Genomic DNA, 27,993 nt, shown 5'->3' on the forward strand with positions numbered 1-27,993 from the left:
GAAAGTGCAGTGCAGGTGGACAAAAAAGTTGAACCTTAATTGCAATGAGTTCCAGTCAAAATAATTTTCTACCTAGATTTTTTCTTTTGTCCTATAGGTCTTTTACTGGTTACAGACGGAAGTTAGAACAGTCTTGTACATCATTAATAGACGAGATAGGGACACTGGTAAAGACTAATCTATACACGGTCCACTCTTCAATCGTACCGTTTGACAAGAAAATATTTCCGGACGCCCTAAGCTCCTGGAAGGTGCTGGACAAAAGCAGACTGCCTTTCCAAAGACATAAGCTACTAAACTGTACCGTAAACTGGATGCTATTAAACCTTCACCCGACAACACAGAACCTTTGTGCGGGCAAAGGGAATAAGTTTCACCATTTACTGTTTTGTTTACTTTGCAGCGATTCTACTGAGAAATCTCTAGGTGCGGAAACTCAGATCCCTGTTACTTTGGACTTGGCCACAAATCCTACACATGATATCAGCGCAGCCATGTAATACCTTCCTGCGTTCGCAGCAACGTTACGCATTATTTTACAGGGGGTTTCTTTTTAGAAAAAATATCCCAGAATCCCTAAATGTCGATGTTCTCGGTGAAGTCTGTACGTGGCAAGTGGCTTCCCAACCCTAAACATGGCAGGTTAATAAAAATGCCACACAAAAGGCCGAGGAAGTGTAGACCAGGACGAGTGACAAGAGCAAATGCTCCAGCCCAGCGTGCCGTTATTTCGAACACAGCCCTCAAAAACGAGCTAAAGTGATCAGCACAAGTAGAGGGGTTATTCCGGAAACCTTGAGATGGTTTTTTTTAGTGAATTTCAAAAACCAGTGCAATGTTCATAAAGCGAGTTATTCACCTTGATCTCGCTCTCCAGCAATGTCCCATGTCCAGCAACTAGAAGTACGCAGATCATTACGGCGGCGCCAACAACCGGCTACGTGGCGATTCAGTGAAATCATCCACAGCGTCCAACGAGCTTTTTGAACAAATCCACACACTATTAGATCGCCGCCTTTCATTGCATTGCGTCCTTACATCACAGCATACAGGCGGGGCCAAGGTAGGATCAGGAAAAAGTAATGGTACTATTGCTTTCTCGTTATAGTGTATGGGTTTGCATTATGTGTCTCCATAGGTCGGGGCAATAGAGTTTCAACTCTACCTCTTTCCTGAACGGAAGAAATGCTAAATTTTATAATAATGATTTTAAGAAAACTACAAATGCTTTAAGTTTAAAATTTTAAAAACTCGGAAAATTCAGGAAATTTCAGGTTAAGCAGCATCTGTGGGAACAGAACCAGAGCTCGAAGCTGAAACATTGGCTGTTTCTTTTCCCACTTTGTGGCCTGACCTGCTGAGTATTTCCAGCATTTATGTGTTTATATTATTATATACGGCATGATCGGCTGCTAGGATCTACTCCTACCCACTAAATTTAACTCATGTGGAACTCTTTTACAGCTTTTGCCCATGTTGAAAGTAGAAACAAGGAGCTCTGAGGAAACTAACTCCACGGAGCCCTTTAACAATGTTTTTTTTATTTCCACAACTCTGAAGACCATGAGCTTGGAAGCACTCCACATGCCCTCCTAGCCATAACCTGAAGTTGGTGCTCTTTTCCTTTGCAACTGTTGACTTTCATTGTTTGTTCTGATCCTGTCCTCTCCAGCTTACTGATTAGCTCTTTGATCAATTGCTCCAAACAATATCAAATACCTCTCTGCGTTCCACGGACCAGAAAGCCTTATTAATTTGTTTGTATACATGCAGTTTACCAAGATTTCCCTTTCACTGCTATTTGAGTACATTGCTTGTTACACATACATTACTTCTTATCCAGATGTGTTATTTAGTCTCTCAAATATGTACAACATAGTCCACCACTGTGTTCTACACTCTATTGCTGAACTCTTTATTTGAAAGTTCTTTTGTAGGAATTGTTGAGAACTTCCACACTGGACTTGACTTAATAGACATGAATCTGCCGTGCCAGAAATACAATCAGTAATTCTGATGGAGACTGTATTTAATTACTAGCTAACTAACACCTGGATTGAAGAGGAAACACAAATAGACATCAGCAAAAGTCTCCAAATATTCTGTTGATCAAAGCTGCAGGCCAAGTGCTGGAAGATGGAATCAAGATGGATGGGTACCCATAGGTCCGCATGGATGAGATGGCCTACTTCCATGATTATGACTTTATTTTAGATCTGTGAATTAGAATCAGAATCAGGATTTAATATCACCTGCATATGTCATGAAATTTATTGTGCGGCAGCAGTACAATGCAATGCATGGTAATAAAAGTAATAAATTACAATAAGAAATATATATAATAAATAATTTGTGCAGAAAGAGAGGGAAATACTGAGGAAGTATTGCAGACCATTTATTCCTACAAAGCAAAACCTATCATTATAAATGACAGTGATTCAATGTCCATTCAGAAATCTGATGCTGGAGGGGAAGAAACTATTCCTGAAATGTTGAGTGTGTGTCTTCAGGCCCCTGTACCCCCTCCATGGTGGTAGCAATGAGAAGAGGGCATGCCCTGGGTTACCGGGGTCCTTAATGATGGATCCACTTTTTTGAGGCATTGCCTATTTGAAGGTGTCCTGGATGTTGATGAGGCTGGTGCCCATGATGGAGTTGGCTGAGTTTACAACTTTCTGTAGCTTTTTCCAATCCTGTGCAATGGCCCCTCCATTACCAGATGGTGATGCAACCAGTACATCTGAAGAAAGTTGCGAGTGTTTACAGTGACATATCAATTCCCCTAAAACTCCTAATGAAACATGGTGGCTGATATGCCTTCTTTGTAATTGCAACAATATGTTAGGCCAAGGATAAATCCTCAGAGATGTTGACACCCATGAATTTAAAACTGTTCACCCTTTCCAATGCTGATCCCTCAATGAGGACTGGTGTGTGTTCCCTCAGCTTCCCCTTTCTGAAGTCCACAATTAATTGCAGAGGGAGGTACAGAGACCCAGGTTTTGGAGCTTGTCGATTAGAACTGAGGGGACAATTGTGTTGAACACTGAGCTGTAATCAATAAAAAGCACCCTGATTTAAGTATTACTATTGTCTGGATGATCCAAGGCTAAGTGGAGAGCCAGAGAGATTGCATCTGCTGTAGACTTATTGTGCTGATAAGCAAATTGCAGCAGGTCCAGGTCCTTTCTTAGGCAGGAGTTGGTTCTGGCCATGACCAACCTCTCAAGGCACCTCATCACAGCAGATGTGAATGTCACTGGGTGAGAGTCGTTGAGGCAGCTCACTCTACTCTTATGATTGTCACACTTTTGAAGCAGATGGGAACCTTCAACTGCAGCAGTGTCAGATTAAAGATGCCCTTAAACATTTCCAAAAATTGGTTGGCACAGGTTTTCAGAGCCTCACTAGGTACACCAGCCTGGCACCTTATGAGGGTTCTCCCTCTTGAAAGTTGTTCTGATGCCGGCCTCTGAGACAGAGATCACAGGCAGATGCTGTAGGGATTCACACAGATGTAGTTTTATTCTCCTATTCAAAGCATGCATAAAAGGTTTTGAACTCATCTGGGAGTGAAACATCACTGTCATTCATGATGATAGGTTTTGGTTTGTAGGAATAAATGGTCTGCAAACCCTGACAGAGCTGACATGCATCCTATTCCATCTCTAACCTCAGTCAGAATTGTTTTTTTCACTCTTAAGATAGCTTTCCATAGGTCATACCTGGGTTTCTTGTATAGTTCTGGATCTCTGGTCTTGAATTTCACAGATCTAGCCCTCAGCAGACTATGAATCTCCTGGCTCCTGGTTCCTGGTTCATCCACAGTTTTTGGTTGGGATATGTCCAATATGTTCTCTAAGGCACATATTCATATACACAGGTCTTGATGAAGTTAATGACAACTGTGGCATATTCATTCAGATTTGAATATTGCCCGGTCCACCAACTCAAAGCAATCCTGTAAGTGCTCCTCCGGTTCACATGTCCATACCTTCTTGGTCCTCACAGGTGCTGCTGTCCATAGTCTCTGCCCATATGCTGGGACTAGAAGTACGGCCAGATGATCAAAATTTCCTAAGTGTGGGCATGGGGTGGCACGGTAAGTGTTCTTGATGGTAGTATAACAGTGGTCAGGTGTGTTGACTCCTCTGGTTTCACAGGTGATATGTTGGTGTAGTTATTCAGATATTTCTTCAAGTTAACTTGGTTGAAAGCCCCCACAATGATAAGGAAGGCATCAGGCTACACTTTATTGTGCCTGCTGATAACAGAGTATAGCTCCTCCAGTGCCCGTCTGACGCTGGTCTGAGGTGGAATGTACACCACAGCCAAGATGATGGTGAAAAACTCCCTCAGCGTGTAAAAAGAATGATATTTGACTGCTAGATGTTCCAGGTTGGGTGAGCAGGACTGAGACAGAACCACTACATCTGTGCACTATGATGAGTTAATTATAAAGCATACTCCATTTCCTCTGCCTCATCTATCCTACCTTTACAGTGAATGGTAAAGCCAAAATGGTGAGGGATAGCCAATTTTCCATGAAGCAAAGTACGTAACAGGTGTAACTTGGGCAAATTTGTGTTGCATTGTCTCCAATGCTCATCCAATCTAAGTGTATTAATCTCCTCTCAACATTGTTGATGCACCATCTAAGCAAAGGCTCATAAAATTATAACATATGTTGCTTTGCAGACCATTTATTTAGATATAAAAAGGACCGTTTATTTGTTTTATATTTTCTTCTATGCCTAACCCTGAATTTTTAATGTTCTCAGTATGTTGATTCCCCAAATACTTCTGAATCGCAATTGCTACATTTCAGGCAGAAGCATTAAGTATCACATTTAAACTATTCTGCATTTGGTATCTGCATTAAAACAATTCATTATGCATTAATGCAATGTGCTAACTCTCAGCTTCTGCCAAATGACGTCAACACTATTTCTACCACAATCTAAAATCACTGTCTATTTTGTTATCCTACTTTTGAAATCTTTTCCCCATATGGTCTAGTGGTTAGGATTTTCTGGTTTTCACCCAGGCAGCCTGGGTTCAACTCTTAGTATGGAACTAAGTCTTTGGGGTGGCATGGTAATGTGGTGGTTAGTGGCAGTGGTCACCGATTGGGGTTCAATTATCACCGCTGTCTGTACGGACTTTGTGCATTCTTCCTGTGGCTGTGTGGGTTTCTGGATGCTCCAGTTTCCTCCTACATTCCAACAATGTACGGTGAGGGTTAGTATGTTGTGGGTATCCTATGTTGGCACCAGAAGTATGGTGACACTTGTAGGCTGCCCCCATACTCCTCATTGATTTGATTTGATGCAAATGACATATTTCACTGTATATTTTGATGTACATGTGACAAGTCAAGCTAATCTCTCATTTTATCCATCTTCATCATCTATGTGATTTCATCCTTAACTACCCAACTCTCAGCTTCCTTTCTACCTTCTTCCTTATTTGTAGAACTTGTAACCTCGTATATTTCATTTCCACTCATTGGCATAGTGCAGGAATACTTAAGCATTGACAAACATGTCACACACTCTAAGTTAAAATACTATATATCTTCAATTTGAAGATTGCTGTAAGCAACTTTCACTACACTCTCTAATCTGTCCTACAATACTTCATCCACGTTTGCTTCAAAATTGAATCCAATCCCAATTGCAGATATTTTTCAAATAAAAGTGTGCATGAAAGAGGTTTTCACAGTTTACACACTGCTTACTGTGTTGGGAACTTTCATGCACAGTTCCCCTTAGAATGACTGACATTTTGCCTCCTAATAATGTCATCCCATGCATAGTGGACCTTTTCACAATTAAAAATCTAAGTTGGTACATTGAAGTGGAACCTATAATGTTCACTTGCTAACCATAAGAAAATAAAGACTAAACCCCACACAAATATGGCAAAGAACCAAAACCAAAGGGCCTCAATGTCATTCACAGCCTCTGTCAGAACATTTTTACCATTGAATTCACATGTTTGCTCAATCATTACAGCTTTCCTATAATATACAGTACATCTCAGTGTGAGATACTGTGAAGAATGCCAGATTAATCAGTCACTGTGTGGGAACACTTTTGCAGCACAGGACTTGTTCAGTGAATTGGATGTGGAAGTGGCCAGACACAGTAGAGATTGCAGTTTCCCTGCTTCCTATACTTGCCCTTACCTCCATGATAACCTTTTCTACAGCTGGTCTGTGGCTACGATAAAGGGAGTATCTTCCCAGTTGTCAATGCAGCAGTGATGCAGCACCTGTTCCAGATAGATAGAGATACTTTATTGATCCTGTTACATCCATGACCCCCTCCTTTTTGAGAATCGCAGGATCGCTATTGATTCGGGTCAGGAGGCCCAGAAAATGAGAGAGAGACACACAGATTCCTCAATGTTTGGAATGTGTCCTGGGCCTCCGAGAGACAAAGCCATGGTTAACTGCCATTATCTCTTGGAGACGGAATTGTGTATCGAATACTGTACAATTCATTGAAGCCCCAGGCAATGAACAGAGGGGATTGGTGGAGGGATTGCATCATCCCAACCTGATTGACACCTGAGACCCTGTGAGTCAGGATAAAAGAGGGTCTGGGGAACAGCCCCTTCAGACGCACCAGAAGAAATGCTAGAACTCCTGTAACAGCGTAATAGCGAAAGCCGGTGGAAAAGCCCACACGTGTCCTTTTCCATTTGCCTCGGGATTGGTGGGCCTTTACCACGGAAGCATGGCTTTAGCTAACAACAAAGGGGAAATCAGTCCCCCAACGACTCTCGAAGGATTGACATCATAAAAGGACTGGGCAAGTTAAACATCCATCTTTCTCTCCAACCAAAAAGCTGCAGCTTGAATGAACTTGAGTGACTTTTATATTTCCATCGGACAATACATTATCCCCTAGACAACGATTGAGCTATTTCTTATTGATTATTATTATACCGGCGCTTTTAGATTTAGTATTGACGACGTATATTATCTGTATGTTTGCATTGATATTATTTTTGTGTATTTTTATCAATAAATAATGTTAAAAATGGTACCATCAGACTTCAACGGACCTCTCTATCTGTGCTGGTAAGTGACCCAGTTACGGGGTACGTAACAATTGGGGTTCTCGTCTCGAGATTTGACACCAAATTGGGAGACCAGTCTTGGGCTTGTAAGTCTAAATTTGGATCTGGTTATGCGGGTGGCCAGACGGGAAACCAGCAAAGATGGACGTGGATGAATTTATAGAAAACCTGACTCTAGAGGCACTAGAGGCGGCCACCAAATCGGACTTGATAAATCTGGCAAAAGGGCTAAACCTCGCAGAGGTGAGGTTGTCCATGAAAAAGCGGGAGGTGCGAAGGGCAATAACTCAGTATTATATTGGGAAGAATGTGTTTGCAGCTGAGGTATTGGAAAATATCCCTGAAAAGGTACCAGCTAGTGGGATGGCTCAGTTAGAGTTGGAGAAATTAAGGTTGGAACATGTAATTGAGTTAAAGCAGCTGGAAGCAGCCGAGAAAGAGAAAGAAAGAGCCGAGAGAGAGAAAGAAAGGGCCGAGAGAGAAAGGGAGCATGCGCTCCACCTAAAGGAGTTAGAGGTGAAACAGGAGCATGAGCTCCAGCTAAAGGGGTTAGAGGTGAAAAAAGAACAGGACAGGGCTGAGAAACAAAGAGAGCATGAAATTCAGTTAAAACAGCTGGAAGCAGCTGAGAAAGAGAAAGAGAGAGCCAAAAAGGAGAGAGAGGCAGAGAAACAGAGGAAACACGACTTGGAGATGGAGAAGTTAAGGTTAGGGCAAAGAGATCAAGGGTCAGACCGAGAGGAGCGGTTTAATGTTAGTCGGGAGTTGAGGTTAGTACCTCCGTTCGAAGAGATGGATGTTGATAGTTATTTCTTGCTTTTTGAAAAGGTGGCAGTGAATCAGAAGTGGCCCAAAGAGCAGTGGGTGGCGCTGTTACAAAGTGTGTTAAAAGGGAAGGCACAACGAGTATATACGGCATTGTCCATGGAGGAGGGAGAGGAGGAGAGTTATGACAAAGTAAAGGCGGCCATTCTCCGGAGTTATGAGTTAGTACCTGAAGCATATAGACAAAAGTTCAGAAATTTAAAGAAAGGGTGGAATCAGATGTATACCGAGTTTGCCTATGAAAAGGGGGTGCTCTTGGACCATTGGTGCACAGCAGAAACAGTGGAAGAGGATTATTGGCATCTCAGGGAGTTAATTCTGATTGAGGAATTTAAAGGTTGTGTTTTGGAGGATATCCGGATGTATTTGAATGAGAAGCCGAATAAGTCCATCTCAGAATTTGCTAGGTTCGCAGATGAATATACCCTAACCCACAAGACAAAGTTTTCCTCGAATAAAAGTTCCCAGAGAGACCATGGGAACGATAGAGAAAGCCCCCTGGCTGAGGCAGAGGTCCCACCGGGAGCTAGTGGTAAGATTGCAGGGGAGAGGCAAGACGGCTAGAGATTTCTGGGCTTGACCTGTTTTAATTGTGGAAAGGCGGGACATATTGCATCTAGGTGCTTTGCTCCGAGGAAGGAGACAGGAAAAGGGAAAGCCGCGGTCCCTATCGGATGTGCCGTAATAATCAGTAAATCGACAAGAGAGCCCCGGGTAGACAGAGTACAAGAAGGGTCTGAGACCTGTATGTCAAATGGAACCGTGTCTGTGAGGGAGGGAGACACACCAGTTCCAGTACGGATCTGGAGAGACACGGGGGCTGAACTAACATTGATCAGTAGTAAGGTACTAGATTTTGGTCGCAAGACGAGAATGGTAGCTGTGAAAGGAATAGGAAAAGGGACAGAAATGGTGCCCTTGCATAGGATCATTATGGATTGTGAGTTGGTATCTGGACCAGTTGAAATGGGGGTGCGATCAGAATTCCCGAGAACTGACGCGGACGTCCTTCTGGGTAATGATTTAGCCGGTGGTAAGGTTTGGGCAGCAATGACGCTGACGAGACAGCCGGTGAATGTTGAGGCTCCTCCCCTAGATTCCAAGATCTATCCCGCATGCGCAATCACTCACAGCATGTCGAGAAAGGCAGCTGAGACAGAGAGCGGTTTAAATCAGGCCAGTATCGATTTGGCCGAGACGTTTTTACCGACCCTGTATCAAGAGGGTGGGAAAACGGAGAATAGGAAAGTGAAAGAGAGTAAGGGAGAGGGGGTAGACCTGCCCTTAGCGAGGAGAAAAGTTCTAGAGGCACGAAATAAAGATGAGAAACAGATAGAGCTGTTAAAACGTCCAGAGTTGGACATGGATGATCTGTCTTGTTTGGCAGAACTGTTTGAAGAAGTTGAAAATTCTAAAGGTGTTCCCGATAATGAAATGTGGGCAGTCCTAGATGAAAAGGATGCCATTACCTTGAAGAAGTCTGCTGGGTTGGCAGATGAGGTTTCAGCCCGCGGGGTTGAGTTTACTCCGAAAGGGAGTTGCCCAGAAAGTAGCTGGGAGAATCAGGGGAATTTAGAATTTGGACCGGGTACGGGTATTGAAAGCCTAGAAGAGGCAAATGTCCTGTTTGAGTGTGTCCAAGATGTGGATGCACATGGTACTGAACCTAGTAATGGAGCTCAGAAAAAGTCTGAGGTATTTGATTCAGTTGAAAAGGAATGCAGTCCTTGTGGGTCAGATAGACTTGGTTCAGTGAAGAAAGGGTTAACCTTGGTAATAGTGGGAAGTGAGAGTTCCCAGGTGTTTGTGCTCGAAGGTGTGTTAAAAGTTAGTGGGGAGATCAAAAGTAGGGAGATGAATATTATTATTGAAGGAAAAGGGAAATATGTAGTTCCCAAATTGAATGAAGAAAATTTAAAGGCTGGATTGATATCAAAGGCAGCAACCAGGCTACAGAGACAATGGTGTGGTACCACAAAGCCTGCGAATAATTACGGGTTGAGTTGGAAGGTAACGGGGCCCCACATGCTATTGTTATTCCAGAGTGTGGTGTGAAAAGGCAGAACTTGAAATGCTGTTTGAACAAAGAGTTCGAACTGAAAACTAATAGCCTGAAGGGTCCTGAAGAGAAAACTAGCAACTTGCATAAAATTAAAGAATTGGGTGGAAATTCAGATGTTGGTCTAAGTTTAGGACACATTGTTGATAAAATAACTCCTATGGAAGGAGTGGACGAAAGCCTATTTCGCCAGGGTGCCCAAGCTCCCCACATGGGAATTAACCGGAAAAGAGGCGAGGGTTAATGGGGACACCATTTTTAAATAGCAAAAGCTAGTTTTACGGGATTTCAACAAAGCATGTGAATAATAAAGACAACCCCGTGGAAGCCTGCCTGTTAAGTTTGAAAGCAACATAAAGATTAGTATTTGCATGAACTTTTGTAGTATACCCGTAAGCTAAGATCATAACTCTTTAGTTTTTGTTTGCTAAAGAAAAATAAGACCTACAAATAGTTGGTTACTAAATTGGAGTCTGATGCTTTAGTAAGGTACAAGATGTTCAGGTATTAAAGGAAGTGACAATGCAATCGGTAACCATCTAGATACTGAATTGAATGTATAATTGTATTACTCTGTAGAAAAAAAACTTTGGTATTGTGTTAGATTCTAAAATCATGTAAGACTCTGTATTACTTCGTTTTTTTCCGATGGTAAAAAACGCGTTGAAGAAAGGGGGTGTTACGCTCGTGGTCCCCTCCTTTTTGAGAATCGCAGGATCGCTATTGATTCGGGTCAGGAGACCCAGGAAATGAGAGAGAGACACGCAGATTCCTCAATGTTTGGAATGTGTCCTGGGCCTCCGAGAGACAAAACCACGGTTAACGGCCATTATCACTTGGAGACGGAATTGTGTATTGAGTACTGTACGATTCATCGAAGCCCACAGGCAATGAACAGAGGGGGTTGGTGGAGGGATTGCATCATCCCAACCTGATTGACAACTGAGACCCTGTGAGTCAGGATAAAAGAGGGTCTGGGGAACAGCCCCTTCAGACGCACCCGAAGAAATGCTAGAGTTCCTGTAACAGCGTAATAGCGAAAGCCGGTGGAAAAGCCCACATGCGTCCTTTTCCATTTGCCACGGAATTGGTGGGCCTTTACCACGGAAGCATGGCTTTAGCTAACAACAAAGGGGAAATCAGTCCCCCAACGACTCTTGAAGGATTGACATCATAAAAGGAATGGGCAAGTTAAACATCCATCTTTCTCTCCAACCAAAAAGCTGCAGCTTGAATGAACTTGAGTGACTTTTATATTTCCATTGGACAATACATTATCCCCTAGACAACGATAGAGCTATTTCTTATTGATTATTATTATACCGGCGCTTTTAGATTTAGTATTGATGACATATATTATCTGTATGTTTGCATTGATATTATTTTTGTGTATTTTTATCAATAAATACTGTTAAAAATAGTACCATCAGACTTCAACGGACCTCTCTATCTTTGCTGGTAAGTGACCCAGTTACGGGGTACGTAACAATCCCAAATGAAATTACGGTGTCACAGTAGCATTACAAGTGCACAGATATACAAATATTAAAAGAGAAGTAAGAAATAATAAAAAATAAGTTGCCTCAAACAGTCTAACAGGAGGTGGGGGGGGTCATCACTTCCTCGGCTATAGGCCGACTAATTATAGAGCTTAATGACCGAGGGCAAGAGTGACCTCATATAGCCCTCTTTCAAGCAGTGCAGTTGTCTTAGTCTATCACTAAAAGTGTTCCTTTGTTCAGCCTAGGCAGCATGTGACATGCAGACGGGGAGAAACATCGTCCAGAATTGCCAGGATTTTCCGTAGGGTCCTTTGTTCTACCACAGTCTCCAGTGTGTCCAGTTTGACTCCTATATCAGAGCCAGCCTTTCTAATCAGTTTATTAAGCCTATTGGCACCACCCTTGTTGATGCCTTTCCCCCAGCACACTACTACATAGTAGATTGTACTAGCAACAAAAGACTGATAGAACAGGTGAAGAAGAGGCCTGCATATTCCAAAAAACCTCAGTCTTCTCAGGAAGTACAGGTGACCATGGTCCTTCTTGTACACAGTTTTTGTGGTGGTGCTCCACTCATGTCTTTCGTCCAGGTGTACCCCCAAATACTTGTAGGTCCTCACCACATCTACATCTGTGCCATCAATAGTAACAGGGAGCAGTGCAGGCTTAGTCTTTCTAAAGTCCATCACCATCTCTTTTGTCTTACTGATGTTGAGCTGCAAATGATTCAGCTTGCACCATTTGACAAAGTTCTCCACCAGGGCCCTGTATTCATCCTCCTATCCTTCATTTATACACCCAAATATTATTGAGTCTTCAGGGAATTTCTGCAGATGACATGACTGAGTGCTGTACCTAAAGTCTGAGGTCTACAGAGTAAACAATACAATCCCTTGTGGGGGCTCAGTTTGACACACAGCTAGAGGCATCTGGCTACATGAATTGATATGCAGAATGCCACACGTTTTAGTCCAAATTTATAAATTCTTTATGAGATTAGAGTAGACAAAATGCCCCCCTCTCTCCTGGTTCAATTACCTGAACCCCTTCTTTTTGCCTGGAGAACCATTTATGACTTGTAGTTTGCACTTTTCTCCATCATTTGGTTCAGAGCTATTACTAATATTAACTTTTCCAGGATGACCCTAATTCTTGAGTTTACAGTAATTACCTAAAATAACAGACCCTCTAAATGCACTGAATTTCAAAATAATAGACCCTTTAATTACAGGAGTCACAGGGTTATAATCACTCTGATCCCTGGGGTTACATACTGGGTTTCAGGAGTGGCAGTTATACCTGTGTTTACAGGAATTCTGTAGATTACTGACCTTATTTTGGGGTTACAGTAACCCCCAGAGTTACAGACACTATAAAAATTAGCATTATTTGTCACATGTACATCAAAACATTGAAACATACAGTGAAATGCACTATTTGCATCAAATCAAATTAGCAAAGACTGTGCTGGGTAGTTTAAAGTTCAAAGTCAATTTTGATATCGAAGTACATATATATTATACAAACCTGAGATTCTTTTTCTTGTAGGCATACTCTATAGATCTATAGCAAATCTATAGAATAGTAGCTATAACAGGATTAATGAAAGATTAATCAGAATGCAGAAGACTACAAACTGTGCAAATGCAAATGTAAATAAATAGCAATAAATAACGAGGAAATGAAATGGCAAGATAAAGAGTCCTTAAAGTGAGACCATTGGTTGTGGGAACACCAGAAGTAGAATGCGTGTAGTTATCCCCCTTTTGTTCAAGAGCCTGATGGTTGAGGAGTAGTAATTGTTCTTGAACCTGGTGGTGTGAGTCCTGAGGCATCTGTACCTTCTACCTGATGGCAGCAGTGAGAAGAGAGCATGGCATGGGTGGTGAGGATCTTTGATGATGGATACTGCTTTTCTGTGGCAGCATTTCATGTAGATGTGCTCAATGGTTGGGAGGGCTTTACCCGTGATGAACTGGGCCGAATCCACTACCTTTTGTAGGATTTTCTGCTCAATGCCATTGGTGTTCTCATACCAGGCTGTAATGCAGCCAGCCAATACACTTTTCACCACACATCTGTCAAATTTTGCCAAAGTTTTAATGACATACCAAACCTCTGCAAACTCCTGAGGAAGTAGAGGTACTGTCGTGCTTTTCTTGCGATTATATTTGTATAATTCTGATGCACCTCTGGCATGAACATAGCATGCCTACAACTCACTAACCTTAACTAGCTTTGCGATTTGGGAGGAAACCCATGTGCTCATGGGGAGAACATACCAACTCCTTATGGACAGCAGTGGGATCTGAAACCTAATCAGTGATTGCTGGTGCTATAACGTGATGCACTAACTGCTACACTACCATACTGACCCATAATTGCTACCCCACTATAATTCTTAGCATTAAATTATCTCTCATGGCAATAGACATTCTAATTCTCTATTTAATATTATGGACCGTTTTTTTAAAGAGTATTTACTAGAATGCTACATTAAATTAGAATCAGGTTTATTATTACTGGCATCTGATGTGAAACTTGTTAACTTAGCAGCAGCAGTTCAATGCAATAGATAATCTAGCAGTGAGAGAAAAAAATAAATTAAACATAATAGTAAATATTGAATAGATTTTAAAGGACGTGCAATAACATGAATACTGTATATTTTTAAAAAGTGAGGTAGTGTGCAAAGCTTCAATGTCCATTTAGGAATCATATGGCAGAGGGGAAGAAGCTGTTCCTGCATTGTTGAAAGTATTCTGACTGGATGTATCATGGCATGTTACTGCAATTCTAGTGCACAGAAACTCAAAAGGTTCCCGAGTAGGTGTTCCCAATGTGCAGGGCCGCTGCCTGCTCTCCCCAAGTCCCAATGAACCAGTTATTTAGAGAGTAGAGCAGTGGGCTAAGTACACACCCCTGGGTGCACCAGTGTTGATCATCAGCAAGAAGGATCTTTTTTTTCTTTTGTATTTGCATAGTTTGTTGGCTTTTGCACATTGGTTATTAGGCCATCCTGTTGGGTGCCATCTTTCATTGATTCTATTATGTTTCTTAGATTTACTGATTATGCCTGCAATAAAATGGATTGCAGGGGTTGGATATGGTGTACTTTGTTAATAAATTTGTTTTGAACTTGTAAAAATTTTCAGTTACAGGTATACTTCAAACAGAGGTTGATAGGTTCTTGATTACGGTTCAAAGGTTATGTGCAGAAGCCAGGAGGAAAGGAAAACAAATCAAATAAATCATGATCAATTAACAGAGCAAACTCAGAGGGCCAAATGGCATAATTCTGACATTACATATTATGGAGGGAACGCACACATACTGTTGGAGGAACACACACAAAATGCTGGTGGAACACAGCAGGCCAGGCAGCATAGAGGGAGAAGCGTTGTCGACGTTTCGGGCCGAGACCCTTCATCAGGACTAACTGAAAGGAGAGATAGTAAGAGATTTAAAAGTAGGGAGGAACTCAGTAGGCCAGACAGCATCTAGGAAAAGTACAATCGACGGGCCGAATGTTTACCCATTTACATGGATCTGTAATTTCCCAGGTTACTGTAATCCTCAGGGTTGTCATCACGCTGGGTCCCTTTAAAACTCTAAAATTTACTGTCCGAGCACAGAGGGCGGATGGTGGTTCTATGAGTGATGTAATGAGTCAGGCGACTGCTCAGCCAATCGCAGCTTGAGCTGACAGGACGCAATGTGAGTGGCACCCAATCCTACCCTCTCAAAGCTGAATAGCCCGACGGATTTCCCCGCCCGCCTCTCATTATTGGCTATCTCGGCCCCTCCAGAGAAGGCGGGTGGTTTAATCGAGCAATCAACCAGGGGCTAAGAATCGCATGATCGGATTGGCCGGTTTCTACTGTCAATCACGGATGAGGGCGGGAGGGCATGTCGTTTTGGTACTGGAATTGCCGGTGAGAGCCTGGATTTTCGTGCAGTAGTGATCGGGTGATTGAGCCTTCAGTGTCGGCTCAGTGAGTACCTCCTACCCTTTCGAGCCAGAAGGTCCGGTATTATCTGTGGGGAAGGTGGGTAGTTGTGGAACGTGGAAGGGAATGGAGGGAATCGATTACGGGTCAGACGTCGACTAGATGGGCCAAATGCCCTCTTCCTACGTCGTATTCTTAATTCTACCTCGTTCGGTTACTTCGTTATTTTGTCACGAGCATTTCCTTTTGCATCGCTTTAGATTTGCACTAACAGTCTTTTCACCATCTGCTATTTTGTATGACGCTGTATTTATTATTACCGTATATACTGTTTACTTCGTAAGATTCATGTGAGCAAGGCATTTAATTGCACTCTGGTGAATGTGATAATAAACTAATTTGAATCTGAGGGGAATATGTAAGGTTCTGTGTCCCAATCCAGAGTTCGGATTACCCCCCACTCTATTTCAGCCTAACGGTGTCTTCAGTTCTAATGGTGATGACAGACACTCTTCTCTCATACTCAAAACGATCTCGCTTTTTCTCTCTTTCCTAATTCTGAGGAAGGGTAGCTAATCCGACCATTATTCTCTTTCCAGCGATGTTGCCTTATCTTTTCCATCTTTTTCAGTTTTTAAAACGAACTGGCTATGGTGTGGGATTAGTTCCATTTTGGTTTCCTTTGTCTTGGCCATGATGGATTCATTGACCTGTTTACAAAGTTCTGGTTAATATTTATGTGTTGTTGAATGCCACAATTGATAAAAATGGTTATTATCATTGCTGCTTTTGGGAACTTGCTCTGTCTGAATATGTTGGCTGCTTCACAACAGTGACTACACTTCTGGGTAGAACAGAAAAATACTGCAACCCCTCAGCAAGTAATAAGAAATAGGAGCAGGAATAGGCCATCTGCTCTGCCAAGCCTGTTCTGTCATTTATTAATATCGTGGCTGATCTGGCCATGGACTCAGTGCCACTTAACTGCCTGAGTCAGCCATAACCATAGCCCTTAATCTGTGTCTTAATTATATTTAATGAGGTTGTCTCTACTACTTTCCTGGGCAAAGAATTCCACAGATTCACTACTCTCAGGAAAAATTAGCTCTTCCTCATTTCTGTCCTAAACCTACTCCCCCCCCCCCCCAAGTTTTGGGGTTATGTCCCCTAGTTCTATTCTCACTTACCAGTGGAAGCAGCTTTCTTGCCTCTAAAATATCCCTTTCATAATATTATGTTTCTTTATAAATCCCCTCTCATTCTTCTGAATTCCAGTGAGTACAATGCTAGGCTAACCCCCTTATCTCAGCATATTTTTTTTCTCAAGTAAGGATACTGGAAATGCACACTTCACCAGTACCCTGTACAGTTGCAGCATAATCTCCCTGCTCTTAAATTAAATCCCTCTGGCAATGAAGGTCAACATTCCAATGTCCTCCTGATGACCTGTTGTATCTGCAAACCATTCTTTAGCAATTCATGAAGGAGCACTCCCAAGTCCTTTTGCACAATAGCAATTGTGGAAAGAGAATCTGCTCAGATGCCCCTCAGCAGCATCTGTGCAAAGCAAAACTAAGTTAACATTTCAAGTTGAAGACCCGTCATCAGATCTAGGCAAAGAGGAAACGAGTTGGCTTCTCATTTTCCCAATTCTGATGAAAGGTCTTCAGTCTGAAACATAAACTCAGTTTTGCTTCTTACCATTGCTGTGCATCCCACATTTTACTTCTTTTTCATATTTGTTTCAGATTTCAAACATCTGTAGTTTTTGTTACTGCACAATAAATGGTAAGACCTCAGGAATGCAGATGTACAGTTGACTACAAGTTCATTGATCTCTGAAAAGGGCATTCCTTACCAGTGGACAGGGTAGTGAATAAAGCTTGCCTTCATAGGATGAGGCATTAAGTATAAGAGTTGGGATGTCATGTTGCAACTGTTTTTATTTAAGTAAATGTTGGCCAGACTGCATTTGGAGTGTTGTATGGAATCCTGATTTCAGGAAAGACATGGTAGCAACAGAGAGAGTGCAGAAGAGTTTCTACAGAATGTTGTCCGGAATGGATGGTTGTAGTTCTAATGTGAGTTTTATCAGTTTGGGCTTATTCTCACAGGAAGGCTTAGGGATGACCTGATAAAGATTTATAATATTATAGGGTGGAAAAAGCTTTTCTTTGAGTAGGGTGTCTAAAACTAAAGGGCTTGAGTGCAAGGTATAAGGGGATTCATTGATGGAAATCTGATTGGTAGGTTTTCCATACAGGATAGTGAGCATATGAACTGAGCTGCCAGTGGAAATGAGAGGGGCAGGTACAATTACACTATTAGAAGTTATTTGGTCAGGTACTTGGAAAGGAAAGGAGCAGAGAAATGCCAGTCTAATGTGGGTAAATGGGATTGGCTTAGATGGCACAGTTATCATTGATGTGTTCAGCTGAAGGGACCTTTTCTGTGGTGTACAACTCTTGACTACATCCATTTTATTTGACTCCTTAATGGTATTGCTTGTTTGTTAGCCTTTTAGGTGCTGACTTTGTAGTACCAAGGAGATGCTATAAGCATAGGAATTGGTGTGCTTCAGATCAGATATGTGATTCTTACAACGATGAAATAGTTTCCCATAACATCTGGATGGTAAGGATGTGCATGAAATGGAGAGCATTTGCTTCAGAATGGAGCTGGACAGAAGTATCTTGTAGCTATGTTATTCATAATATCTGGATGTTCCAAACCACTTTACAAGCCTCCCCACCACCAAGGACATCTTCAATAAGTATGCTTCAAGAAGGCAGCATACATGATTAAAGACCTTCACCACTTGGGACATGCACTCTTGTTGTTACTGCCATCAGGGAGGAGGTACAGGAGCTTGAATATGCACACTCAAAGTTTTAGGAACAACTTCTTCCCCTCCGCCATGGGATTTCTGAATGACCTCTGAATACTACCTCTCTATTCCTTTTTACATTAATTATTTTCTATTGCAACTTATAGTAATTGTTTAATGTATTGCACTGCACTACTGTCACAAAACAACACATTTCATGACATACTTTAATGATAGTAAACCTGATTCTGAATTCTAGTGTGGTGGGTGTGTGTCTTACCTACTCAGGTTTAGTAAATGGAATCCCACAAACACAACACTGAAGTGGACAAAATTTATAAATGAAAGGTTTCTTTTCATGGCATTTAACGATTTTTTTTGTTGTTTGATTGTGAGACAATTTTAGATACTTACTGAAGTGCTTTTGAAGCAGTCGCTTATGGAAAATACACAGTTTGTGGGCTGTGTCTCCTGGAAGCAGCAAAGATAATAATTAATAATCAATAATCAAAAGGGGTATCTACAATTCTCTTCAAAACGATGGCTTGGGATCTATTGCTGGTAGAACTGCTTCCTTGCAGCTCTAGAAACGTGGCTTCAATCCTGACATCTGTGTACAGTATACACATTTTCTGTTTGAGTGCATAGGTTTCCCCAGTGGCTCTGAGGAGTTTCCTCCCACATCCCAAAGATGTACAGATCAGTGGATTATTTGGTCATTGTAAATTGCCTGTAGTGTGTGGTGGGTTCTGGGGTTCAATTACCAGGAATGTGGGAAGAATAGCTTCCAGGGAATATTGTGAGGAAAATGGGATTCCTCTACAAACCAGCATTGACTCAGTGGGTGAATATTGCCTCCCATTGTGTCATTAGGAAACTGGAAATTAAGCCTTGGTTTTTTTTACCTTGCTACAGCATTGAGGTGATAGGTTATATTTTCAATCGATTAGGTGCTAATGTCATTGAGTGTTGAGGATAAATATTTGTACTTTTGTTAAAAGCGATCATTATGTGTCATGAATGTTTCTTGGGATACGCCAGATTGCTTTTTAGGTCTTTGTGAATTATTCATTTCCTGAGGGCCATGAATGGAACTAAGTATCGTATAATCAAGTGCTTCAATTCATTCAGATGGGTAGAAACTTTTGAAGCAATTGAAGGTGGTTGGCCCTGGGATTGAGGCTACATCCACGCTAGACCAGATAATTTTGAAAAAGCCGGTTTCGCGTAAAAACGATAGGCATCCACACTAAGCATTCTTGAAAATACTTCTGTCCACATTAAAATGGATATTTCAGCGAATTTTCTCCTACTGCGCATGCACAAGACACATCTACTGAAAACAAGCGACATGTTTGGTGTCGAATCTCGCCGTGAAAGTGCACGTTTGTTCAGTTACAGACTAGAAAAACTTAAATGATGGATAGCTGTTGGCTCTTGCGAAGGTGGACTTAAAACCAAAAAAAAACAAATACTGGAGCGTATGGAGGCAACCGACAGGGAGTTCACTGACAGCATAACCCGGCTGACGACGAACATTGGAAAAACTGACTAACTCTATTGCATTAATAAAGCCCCTTGTTAAATGTATAAAACATGTCTGCATCAGTGTTATCTTGTATTTCCATACAATGTTACATTAGGCTGTTGCACATCTATTGTCAGAGAAGTACTTGCATAAGTAGGTAGACCACCTTCATACAAGCAAGAACAGAAAACAGGGCAAAGTGAGTATACTTATTTATTCAGTAAGTTATGGGTCATAGTACTTGGTGAGTACATTTCTAACTCTTCTGGCTTCAGTCTCATTGCCGTCTGTTCTGAAATTGTTAGGTTGCGTTCAAGAAAACAATGAAATGGCACGCTGTCGTCACCATCTGTTCCGGCACGTCATGACAATATTTTTAGATTACTCCAGTTACCCCGTCCACACTGCTCCAGCCAATCTGGCATTTTTAAAATTACACACTCTGGAGAGCGTTTCTGAAATTCTCTGTTTTCGGGGGAGGAAAACACCGTTTTAGTGTTGACGGAGGATCGAAACAAAGAGAAAATGCTTCGTTTATGGATTCATCCAGTCTAGTGTGGCCGTAGCCTTAGTCATGATAATCTTTTGTAAACGTGTGCTGAGATTGGGATGATTGGTCTTCATCAACATCAACCATTTCCCTTTTGTGCAATGCCTTTCACCTTGGTGTTTGTTAACTTCAGTTTTATCAAGGCTCCTTAATTCCACACTTAGTCAAATGCTTCTGTGACATCAATGGCAATTACTCCCATCTCCAGAAGTCGTCTTTTTTGTCTATATTTTAAAAGGCCCTGATTGGATTTGGGAAAATCTAGACTGATGATCAGTGAGCTGATTATCTGTTCAGGGTCAACAACACTACCCATAACTTTGACAACTAGACAGGGCTCCATTCCAAGTTCTGTCAAGCAAAAGGGTACCAGTTGGACACGGGAAAAGTTACCCAAATCAGAGATGTATTATAACCACCTGAAGATTGACACTGATGCTTAAGGGATCCTGGCCTAGGGGTGCTGAAGTTGGGAAACATTCAGGATACTATTGAGAGCTTTGAGGCTATGCATGCAAAACCTACAGAGGCCTTGATACCAGAGGACATTAAATAGTTCTAGATTACAGCTTTACCGGGTGTTTCATCAACCGTATTTCTCTCCTTCTGGTGGAACTGGGGTTGGTTCTTGGCTAGATTGTAACGATAGGCGTTTTAGATCCCGAGAGTCATCATCATGATCTATAAGTTTCTAGTTTGATCTGTGCAATGTGTTCTGTTCAGTTCTGTTTAGCAGAATGTATGATGGAAGGTGTCTTGAGTTGCAGATGGAATTTAACTCTGTGAAGGTTGTGGTTTTTACTCCTACCAATGTTGTTGTGGATGGATGTGTCCTACAGTAGGTGTATAGGTAAAGATGTCGTCGACGGTTTATCGTCGTGTTGGATTCTCTCACTTGCCACTGGCTGTCTGGTTCTCTGAAATGACCAGCTCAGTCAGTGGTAGTCCTACTCTGTGGTAGACAGTGATTCTATAAATCGGAGTTAAATACAATGTACTAGTAGTATGGTTGCATAGTCAACTTCGGATTAGTTTTCACTTTTTATGAAAGTGAACTTAAAAACTGCATTGATAATTGAAGGATTTGAATCAATATTTCTGGATTACTAATCTGGCAATGTAATAAATCTGCTGCAATCTTGTCAGTGTTTGAGATCTATCATTCACAGAAACAACATTTAAGTTCTGTAATGTTCAATATATGTAGCCTATTGTAGTTTTTTTTTAAAAAAAGGGAATGTCATTTTGTATAAATGTCCTGAATTGTCAGCTTTGCTCACTATGAGAAAAATTTTGGGCAGCCTGAGGGCAGCTGTAATTGACACATAGTTGCCATTCTTTTTAAATTGTGAGCTTATGAAAGTGTAGTCCTTCAGAGAAAACCAATTGTAGCTATTGTGTAGGTGTCCAACCTGTTTCATTACATTGTGCAGTGTTTTTTTTTGCACGGTTTCTATAGGGACAAAACCTCCCTACAGTAACATGTAAATGATGTACAGTGGATTCCAGTTAATTGGGGCATCTGCTTAATTGGGACAACTCCTAAAGAACAAAAACTGATTAAGGAATAGCCTGGATTCCTTTTGTTTATGTGGGACACTATTCTGCTTAATTGGGACAGGAGAGTGCTGCCGAACAGTTCCTAACTAGCATCAGTCATGTGCACTTTTGTGGCTGTTAAACACTACACTATGCTTAGATCAAATAGTTTTTAAATAGCATTAGTTGTGTTTGTGTTCAAAAAGCAGTGATTTCTGTCACTGATAGTTGATGAGAAATAAGCAGGAAGACAATTCAGAACCATTTTGCTCACTGTAGTTTCATGCAATTTGGCTTGGAGATGCCTGGAATGGCTGGGAATGAAAATGAAATGATTCCACTACTTCAAATTAGGAACTGCTATGAATTTGAAGGTATGGACAATCATCTTGAATGTTACAATGAAAAAGAAGATTTGGAGGAGGCAATCATTTAAAGCATTGTATGAAATTAGTTATTATCTGCACTAGGTGGCTGCACTGATTTTGTTCATTTACAGTCAAAGAAACACGGCAGAGTATACAGGATGAATTCCTCCATCGATGAGTTCTATTAGGAACTAATATGGTTTTATAGTAGTGTGGTAACATTTCATTTAAATACAAATTTTGTTACTCAGTTAAATGGTAGTTTGTCTTTTTTTGTGCCTTTTTAACTATTTCCATGAAGCTTCAGCTGATTAATAGGGCCAAAATGTACTGGTCCCAATTAACCAGAGTCCACTGTATTTGTTTTTGTATTGGAACAATTAGGACTGCTTGCAATTGGCTTAACTTCTGTGAAATTATTTCAATACATTTTAAATAAGGAATATAATCTTGCAAGTGATAAACTTCAGTGTAAATTCTGGATGGAGCTCTGAAAGAGGTGGTAGACTTGGATTCTTCATTGTGGATTGATTCAGAAAGAGATAACTCACTAAGACCTTTTGATCCACAGGTTATGCCATGGATATCGTACTACATTATGCAGACTACTACTTTTTCACACCATATGTTTACCCCAGCTCCTGGCCAGAGGATGGCACTCTACGTCAGCTGATTAGCCTCCTAGTTGTAACTAATCTGGGAGCTGCAGCCATATATTTCTGCTTTGGAACTTTGAGCTATTATCTTATTTTTGATCATACATTGAAGAAGCACCCACAATATTTGCCGGTAAGTATAATGCTTAATTGAATTTTTGTGATTCTACCTGTTTTGATTTGATTTTTAGATCCACTGGGCACCACTGGATATTGGCTACTGTGTATGTAGACCCCCCCCCCCCCACCCATGCACTCACAAGGAATTAAATTTCTTGTTCCAGTTGAAAGTGTCTACTGAGTTGTAATTTTTAAGTGTCATTCTCTCTCATCATTTAAAAAATGTTTAGCTCCTTATAAATAGTAAATTCTGCTTTTTTAAAAATGCGTTACTTCATCTTTTGCCTGACTTCATTGTAAGTGTGCTACATGTCATAGAGACTTGAAAAGTAATTATTTTTATTTGAAGATTAATATGCTGCAGAATCCATCTTCAGAGTCAAGCTGTTAATGGCTTCTGTGGGCAATGAATAAGGGAAACCTGAAATAACTAATTTTGATTAGAAAAATTTTCTAACAGAAAGGTTAGAATGTGGAAATTCTCCCTTATTGAAACATCTCAGACTCCAGCTTGAGAGGTGAGAAAATGGCACAGAAATCCTGAGCTGAAGTACGGTCCCATAGACAAGGAGCAGAATTAAGCCCATTGAGTTTGCTTCACCATTTCATTATTCCTTTCAGCCGCATTCTTCTGCCTTCACCCAGTAATGTTTGACACCCTGAATAATCAAGAAGCAATCAGCCTCCGCTTTTAAATATTTTCAAATGGTGGTGCGGAGGAAATATTTAGAGTTTTTCATTTCTTCTGAGTTTTGGAAACAGTCAATTTAAGTAAACATTGCAGGATTATTGAAACAATTATAAGTTACAGAGAAGTTGCATTCTCGGTATTGCAATTTTTCCATCACTCAGTGCTGCTGCATCTGTGCATGTATTGAAAAATACTTTCATAAAAGAAATACTTTATTTTTTTTCTTCACCTAAATTCTGTAAGAGCAAGTTTTATCCCATATCTCAAACTTTTAGATAGTGATTTGAGTTTTGTTTAGGTGAATTTTCATTACCCATGCAGTTGTAACACAAGTGTTGTCTGCACTGAACTTTATCTCTCTCCTGTAGAATCAAGTGCAGCGGGAAATAAAGTATGCTATGCAGTCACTTCCATGGATAAGTATTCCAACTGTCGGGCTGTTCTTTGCAGAAATTCGAGGCTACAGCAAATTGTATGATAGCATCGCAGATTCTCCTTATGGTGAGTGTTTGAAAATAAGTGCAACAGAAAGTGGGAAATGGGCTAACTTTTGGGTGTGTTTCCACTTGGGAGCAAGATATTTGTCATTTTTTTTTGTTTAATCTCCTGTAGAAATCAGTCCTGAAGCAGCAAGCCGAAGATTGACGGCCACAATATTGAACCTGTTTGTTAGGTTTAGTTGAGAATAACAAGGGCTAGTTGGTATGCTTCCACCAGTGGGAGAATTTCAAATGAGGGAATGAATTTATAAGACACTGGAGCAATCACTCACAACTTGGGTGTATAGGATTCTCCTCTCCCCCCCCCCCCCCCCCCAATAAGAGGATAGTAAATCTATAAATTCTTTCAGTAATCCAGCCTCCACAAGCTGCCGGAGGAGAGAATTTCAGAGGATGTAGATAAGTTATTGGCGTGGCAAGATAGAGATGCGTCTCTATCAAGGGAGGTGTAAGGCACTCCTTCCCTCTGCTAGCCGACAGGTCACCCTATGGTAAGGTATAGTACCTGCTTAGTGCCCTACCCCCTCAGAATCAGGGTCACATGAAGCTATGGGAGCAAGTGGTTGATGGTTGTATGAGTAGCTGGTGCAGGTCACAAGTCCTGGTTATGCGACTATTGACGCCAGGCAGGCAGTCTCCGAAGAGTATTGATAATGGCTGGGGTCACTCTTCTGGTAAAGACGCTGCCCAGAAAAAGGCAATGGCAAACCATTTCTGTAGAAAAATTTGTCAGGAACAATCATGGTCATGGAAAGACCATGATCACTCACGTTATATGATTCAGCACATAACAAGCAAATAAGTTAAATTATAGGAAGCTTGAGTAATTGAGGGTAAAGATGAACTGCAAAGGAATGGAGACCATGGGAAGGTAAGCCATCATCATATTGAAAGACCAGATGATCTCCTCCTGATGTGCTGTTTTTGTCTGAACTTAAATTAGATTTTATTCTGCTGGCCTGAGATCTAGATTTACTTTAAATCATACTTTTTTTTTGAGATTTTGAAAGAACTTGTTGCCTGGATGTTAGAACTTATTACTACTTCTTGCTTCACTGCCAAATTCTGTTTCTGAAGCATTGTTAAATGTTTTAGATGTTAATTATGTTATTACAAATGCATGTTTGTGTTGCTATTCACAGTAACCATAACTGACCAAGAAAAACATTAAAATGACAGGCTTTGGAATATAACTTAGTTATATGTAGTATTATTTATACATGTATAGTGTGTGTGTATGGTCCATTACACACATCCACCACCAAATTATGAAATGTAGATATGACACTGAGTGAAGTTATGAAACAATTTTCAATAGTTGAATGTCTGTATACTGAGCTCCTGACCTTCCTTTCTTTTCAGGTTGGTTTGGAGTGGTGCTCAGTATGATCTCCTTCCTCTTCTTCACAGACATGTGTATCTACTGGATCCATCGGTTTCTCCATCACAGGCTCCTCTACAAAGTAAGAAGCTTGGGTTTAGATTACAGGGTTTGTTTGCTTGCAGAGATCTGAGAATGACAAGAGTTAATTTTAACAATTATACACATTCCAGAAATGCATAACTAGGAGAAAGGTATTCAGATGTGGCTAGCTGCTATCTCATTGCATGTTTCCCCCATTGTCCTGTTTTAATTGTGCCAGCTCTTTGCAGGAGCTGTTTATTAGTTCCATCCCTCTTAGTGCTGCTGCCTCATGGACTATATATTCTTATTTACATGTTTAAACAAAGTTTTGAAATGCATTGATGTTGTTGACATTATTTCCCTTGAACATTAATTTTTAAATATAATGCTGTTGTCTTTTCCGTTCAACCGACCCTGCTTTATATATTAGTTGATTAATGATACATAGTGTGGTCTTGACCATGTACCTTAATATTAGGATGATTTGTAACTTCTGGTGTTGTCTACAGCATTTACATAAGCCTCATCATACTTGGAAGATACCGACTCCATTTGCAAGTCATGCTTTTCACCCAGTGGACGGCTTCCTACAGAGCATCCCATATCATATCTACCCTTTCCTCTTCCCGCTACACAAGGTGGTTTACTTGGGTCTCTACGTCTTTGTCAACATTTGGACAGTGTCCATTCACGACGGGGACTACAGAGTCCCCAGAGTTCTCGAGGGTGTCATTAATGGCTCAGCTCATCACACAGATCACCATCTGTACTTTGACTATAACTATGGCCAGTATTTTACATTGTGGGACCGAATTGGGGGTTCCTATAAGCACCCCTCGGCCCTGGAAGGCAAAGGGCCACAGGACTACCTGAGGAACCTGAAGGAGAAGCTTTTTGATGGGACTTACACTAATGCTCAGTCATCTGAGCAGAAAATCCAGAAAGGAGAATAAGCAGCTTCCTTTTCCCCTTTTGCTCATGTTTAATCTCAGTGGAGCTCCTTATCTTCACCGGATATACTTAATGATTTGCTCCTATTTACTGCGTTATTGCAAGTGAGACCAATTTGAAACAAGCAGAATAAATTTGTAGCTTTGTGTGAGATTGTGGTGTAGACCCCACATCTATTCCTCTTTACAGATTGGAAATTAAGCCACTGGTTACATATTAAATGTACCTGTAATTAGAATATTTGGAAATCTTGGGTGTCATGGCCTTGGTGTACTATTAAAACAGTTGCAGTAGTATTACAGCACATCGCAAGTAGGTACAGGTGATACTTGGATGTCTGCTTTTATGAACTACATAACAAGAATAGAATGGTTGCTGAAAGATCTGGATTATTATGAATCTGATTACAAGCATTTGGGCAAAAATTCTGTGCTATGTATTTTTGAATGTTTTAAAAATGTACAGTGGATTTTCAATGATAAATAATACTGCATCTGAAATGAAATGTTCTTAACGATTGGGGCTTAAACCATCTTGCTTTGTATGTTTAATGTTTAGTTTATCTTGTCTGATTGTTCTGTTGTGATGGATTATGTAGTAAAATGCTCTGCTACTTTAAGGTTGAAGTGTAATTAATTTTTAACCAAACTGACCAACTTACCTTGATATTGTAAATGTGTTTTATTACATTGCTTTTAACAATGAAATCTGGGTTCAAATCCAATGCAGAATGATCTCCATTACCAGCTGTTCAAATGCAGTAGAATCTGAGGTGTACAGTACAATGTAGTCCTGTTGACCTTGTGTTTGAAAATTTTAGGGGAGTATTAAAGTGGCTTTCTTCATTTAAATGTTCTTTAAGTGACTCTCATTTAGCAAGACAGCAGTGAAGCATGTGGGAAATGGTGACATGTGGTTCTAGGTAAGCTGCACTTGCCTTGATATCAAGGAAACATCTGCTTTAATCTCCAATTCTACTCAGCTTAACAGTCTCACACAATTAAATCATACATGACTGTACCATAATGTTTTGAAATTCTTATTATTGGTGTTTCACAGAAACCTTATTAAATTGTAATACCTTTCCTGGTTGCTCATGTTAATGCAACAGAAGGAAACATTGTCCATTTATCCAATTTTTTTAAATCTCATATTTTTAAATATATTGTGTAGATTGATTTTAAGCCTGACCACTCAATTCTCTTATTGCAATTGTTAGAAATTGGTACAGTTCAAGTTTACTTATTATTCAACCATACACATGAATACAACTAAATGAAACAGAGTTCCTCTGAGGTCAAGGTGCAGTCACATACAGCACAAAATACTTGATAGCAGTAAACCATACGGTCACAAAAAAATATAGCCCAAGGCCTTGAGTATCATGATGTGAAGATTAATGGTGCATGGATGTTGTCCTAAAGACATATTTC

General features: G+C 40.7%; 3 protein-coding genes across 8 annotated transcripts in view; 2 read left to right on the forward strand and 1 right to left on the reverse strand.

The window, feature by feature from the left end:
* gkup (glucuronokinase with putative uridyl pyrophosphorylase) overlaps positions 1-1,239 on the reverse strand; it is an 88,699-nt gene extending 87,460 nt beyond the window's left edge. Inside the window, exon 1 of one of the 2 annotated variants that reach the window (XM_059956861.1) lies at positions 860-1,239. In XM_059956861.1, coding sequence (XP_059812844.1) covers positions 860-916 — 57 coding nt within the window. In that variant the 5' untranslated portion in view covers positions 917-1,239. The remainder of the gene's footprint in view (positions 1-859) is intronic. The other variant, XM_059956860.1, reaches the window with a different exon arrangement.
* Positions 1,053-11,442, forward strand: LOC132385111 (trichohyalin-like). 3 transcript variants are annotated; one of them, XM_059956865.1, is made up of 3 exons: positions 1,053-1,063; positions 4,012-4,102; positions 6,018-11,442. In XM_059956865.1, exon 3 carries the CDS (start codon positions 8,662-8,664, stop codon positions 9,967-9,969), a length of 1,308 nt encoding a protein of 435 aa, XP_059812848.1. In that variant the 5' UTR covers positions 1,053-1,063; positions 4,012-4,102; positions 6,018-8,661; the 3' UTR covers positions 9,970-11,442. The 3 variants fall into 2 exon arrangements, with proteins under 3 accessions (XP_059812848.1, XP_059812847.1, XP_059812849.1); XM_059956864.1 differs by having other exon boundaries at positions 2,041-11,442.
* A 3,896-nt stretch (positions 11,443-15,338) lies between these two features.
* On the forward strand, positions 15,339-27,411 carry sc5d (sterol-C5-desaturase). 3 transcript variants are annotated; one of them, XM_059956869.1, is made up of 5 exons: positions 15,339-15,470; positions 22,809-23,026; positions 24,073-24,205; positions 25,567-25,667; positions 26,119-27,411. In XM_059956869.1, exons 2-5 carry the CDS (start codon positions 22,817-22,819, stop codon positions 26,560-26,562), a joined length of 888 nt encoding a protein of 295 aa, XP_059812852.1. In that variant the 5' UTR covers positions 15,339-15,470; positions 22,809-22,816; the 3' UTR covers positions 26,563-27,411. The 3 variants fall into 3 exon arrangements, with proteins under 3 accessions (XP_059812852.1, XP_059812851.1, XP_059812853.1); XM_059956868.1 differs by having other exon boundaries at positions 15,381-15,524; XM_059956870.1 differs by having other exon boundaries at positions 15,384-15,410.
* Positions 27,412-27,993: the final 582 nt, after the last annotated feature.

The sequence above is a fragment of the Hypanus sabinus genome, chromosome X2, assembly GCF_030144855.1.
Source record: "Hypanus sabinus isolate sHypSab1 chromosome X2, sHypSab1.hap1, whole genome shotgun sequence".
NCBI classification, from domain to species: Eukaryota; Metazoa; Chordata; class Chondrichthyes; order Myliobatiformes; family Dasyatidae; genus Hypanus; species Hypanus sabinus.

What these genes read in the sequence shown, in the direction of transcription:
- LOC132385111 (XM_059956864.1), top strand. Translation starts at nt 8,662, where the DNA reads ATGTCAAATGGAACCGTGTCTGTGAGGGAGGGAGACACACCAGTTCCA.
- sc5d (XM_059956869.1), top strand. Translation starts at nt 22,817, where the DNA reads ATGGATATCGTACTACATTATGCAGACTACTACTTTTTCACACCATAT. An exon ending in AGCACCCACAATATTTGCCG is followed by an intron (nt 23,027 to 24,072) that starts GTAAGTATAATG and finishes TCTCTCCTGTAG; the next exon opens with AATCAAGTGCAGCGGGAAAT. An exon ending in ATCACAGGCTCCTCTACAAA is followed by an intron (nt 25,668 to 26,118) that starts GTAAGAAGCTTG and finishes TGTTGTCTACAG; the next exon opens with CATTTACATAAGCCTCATCA.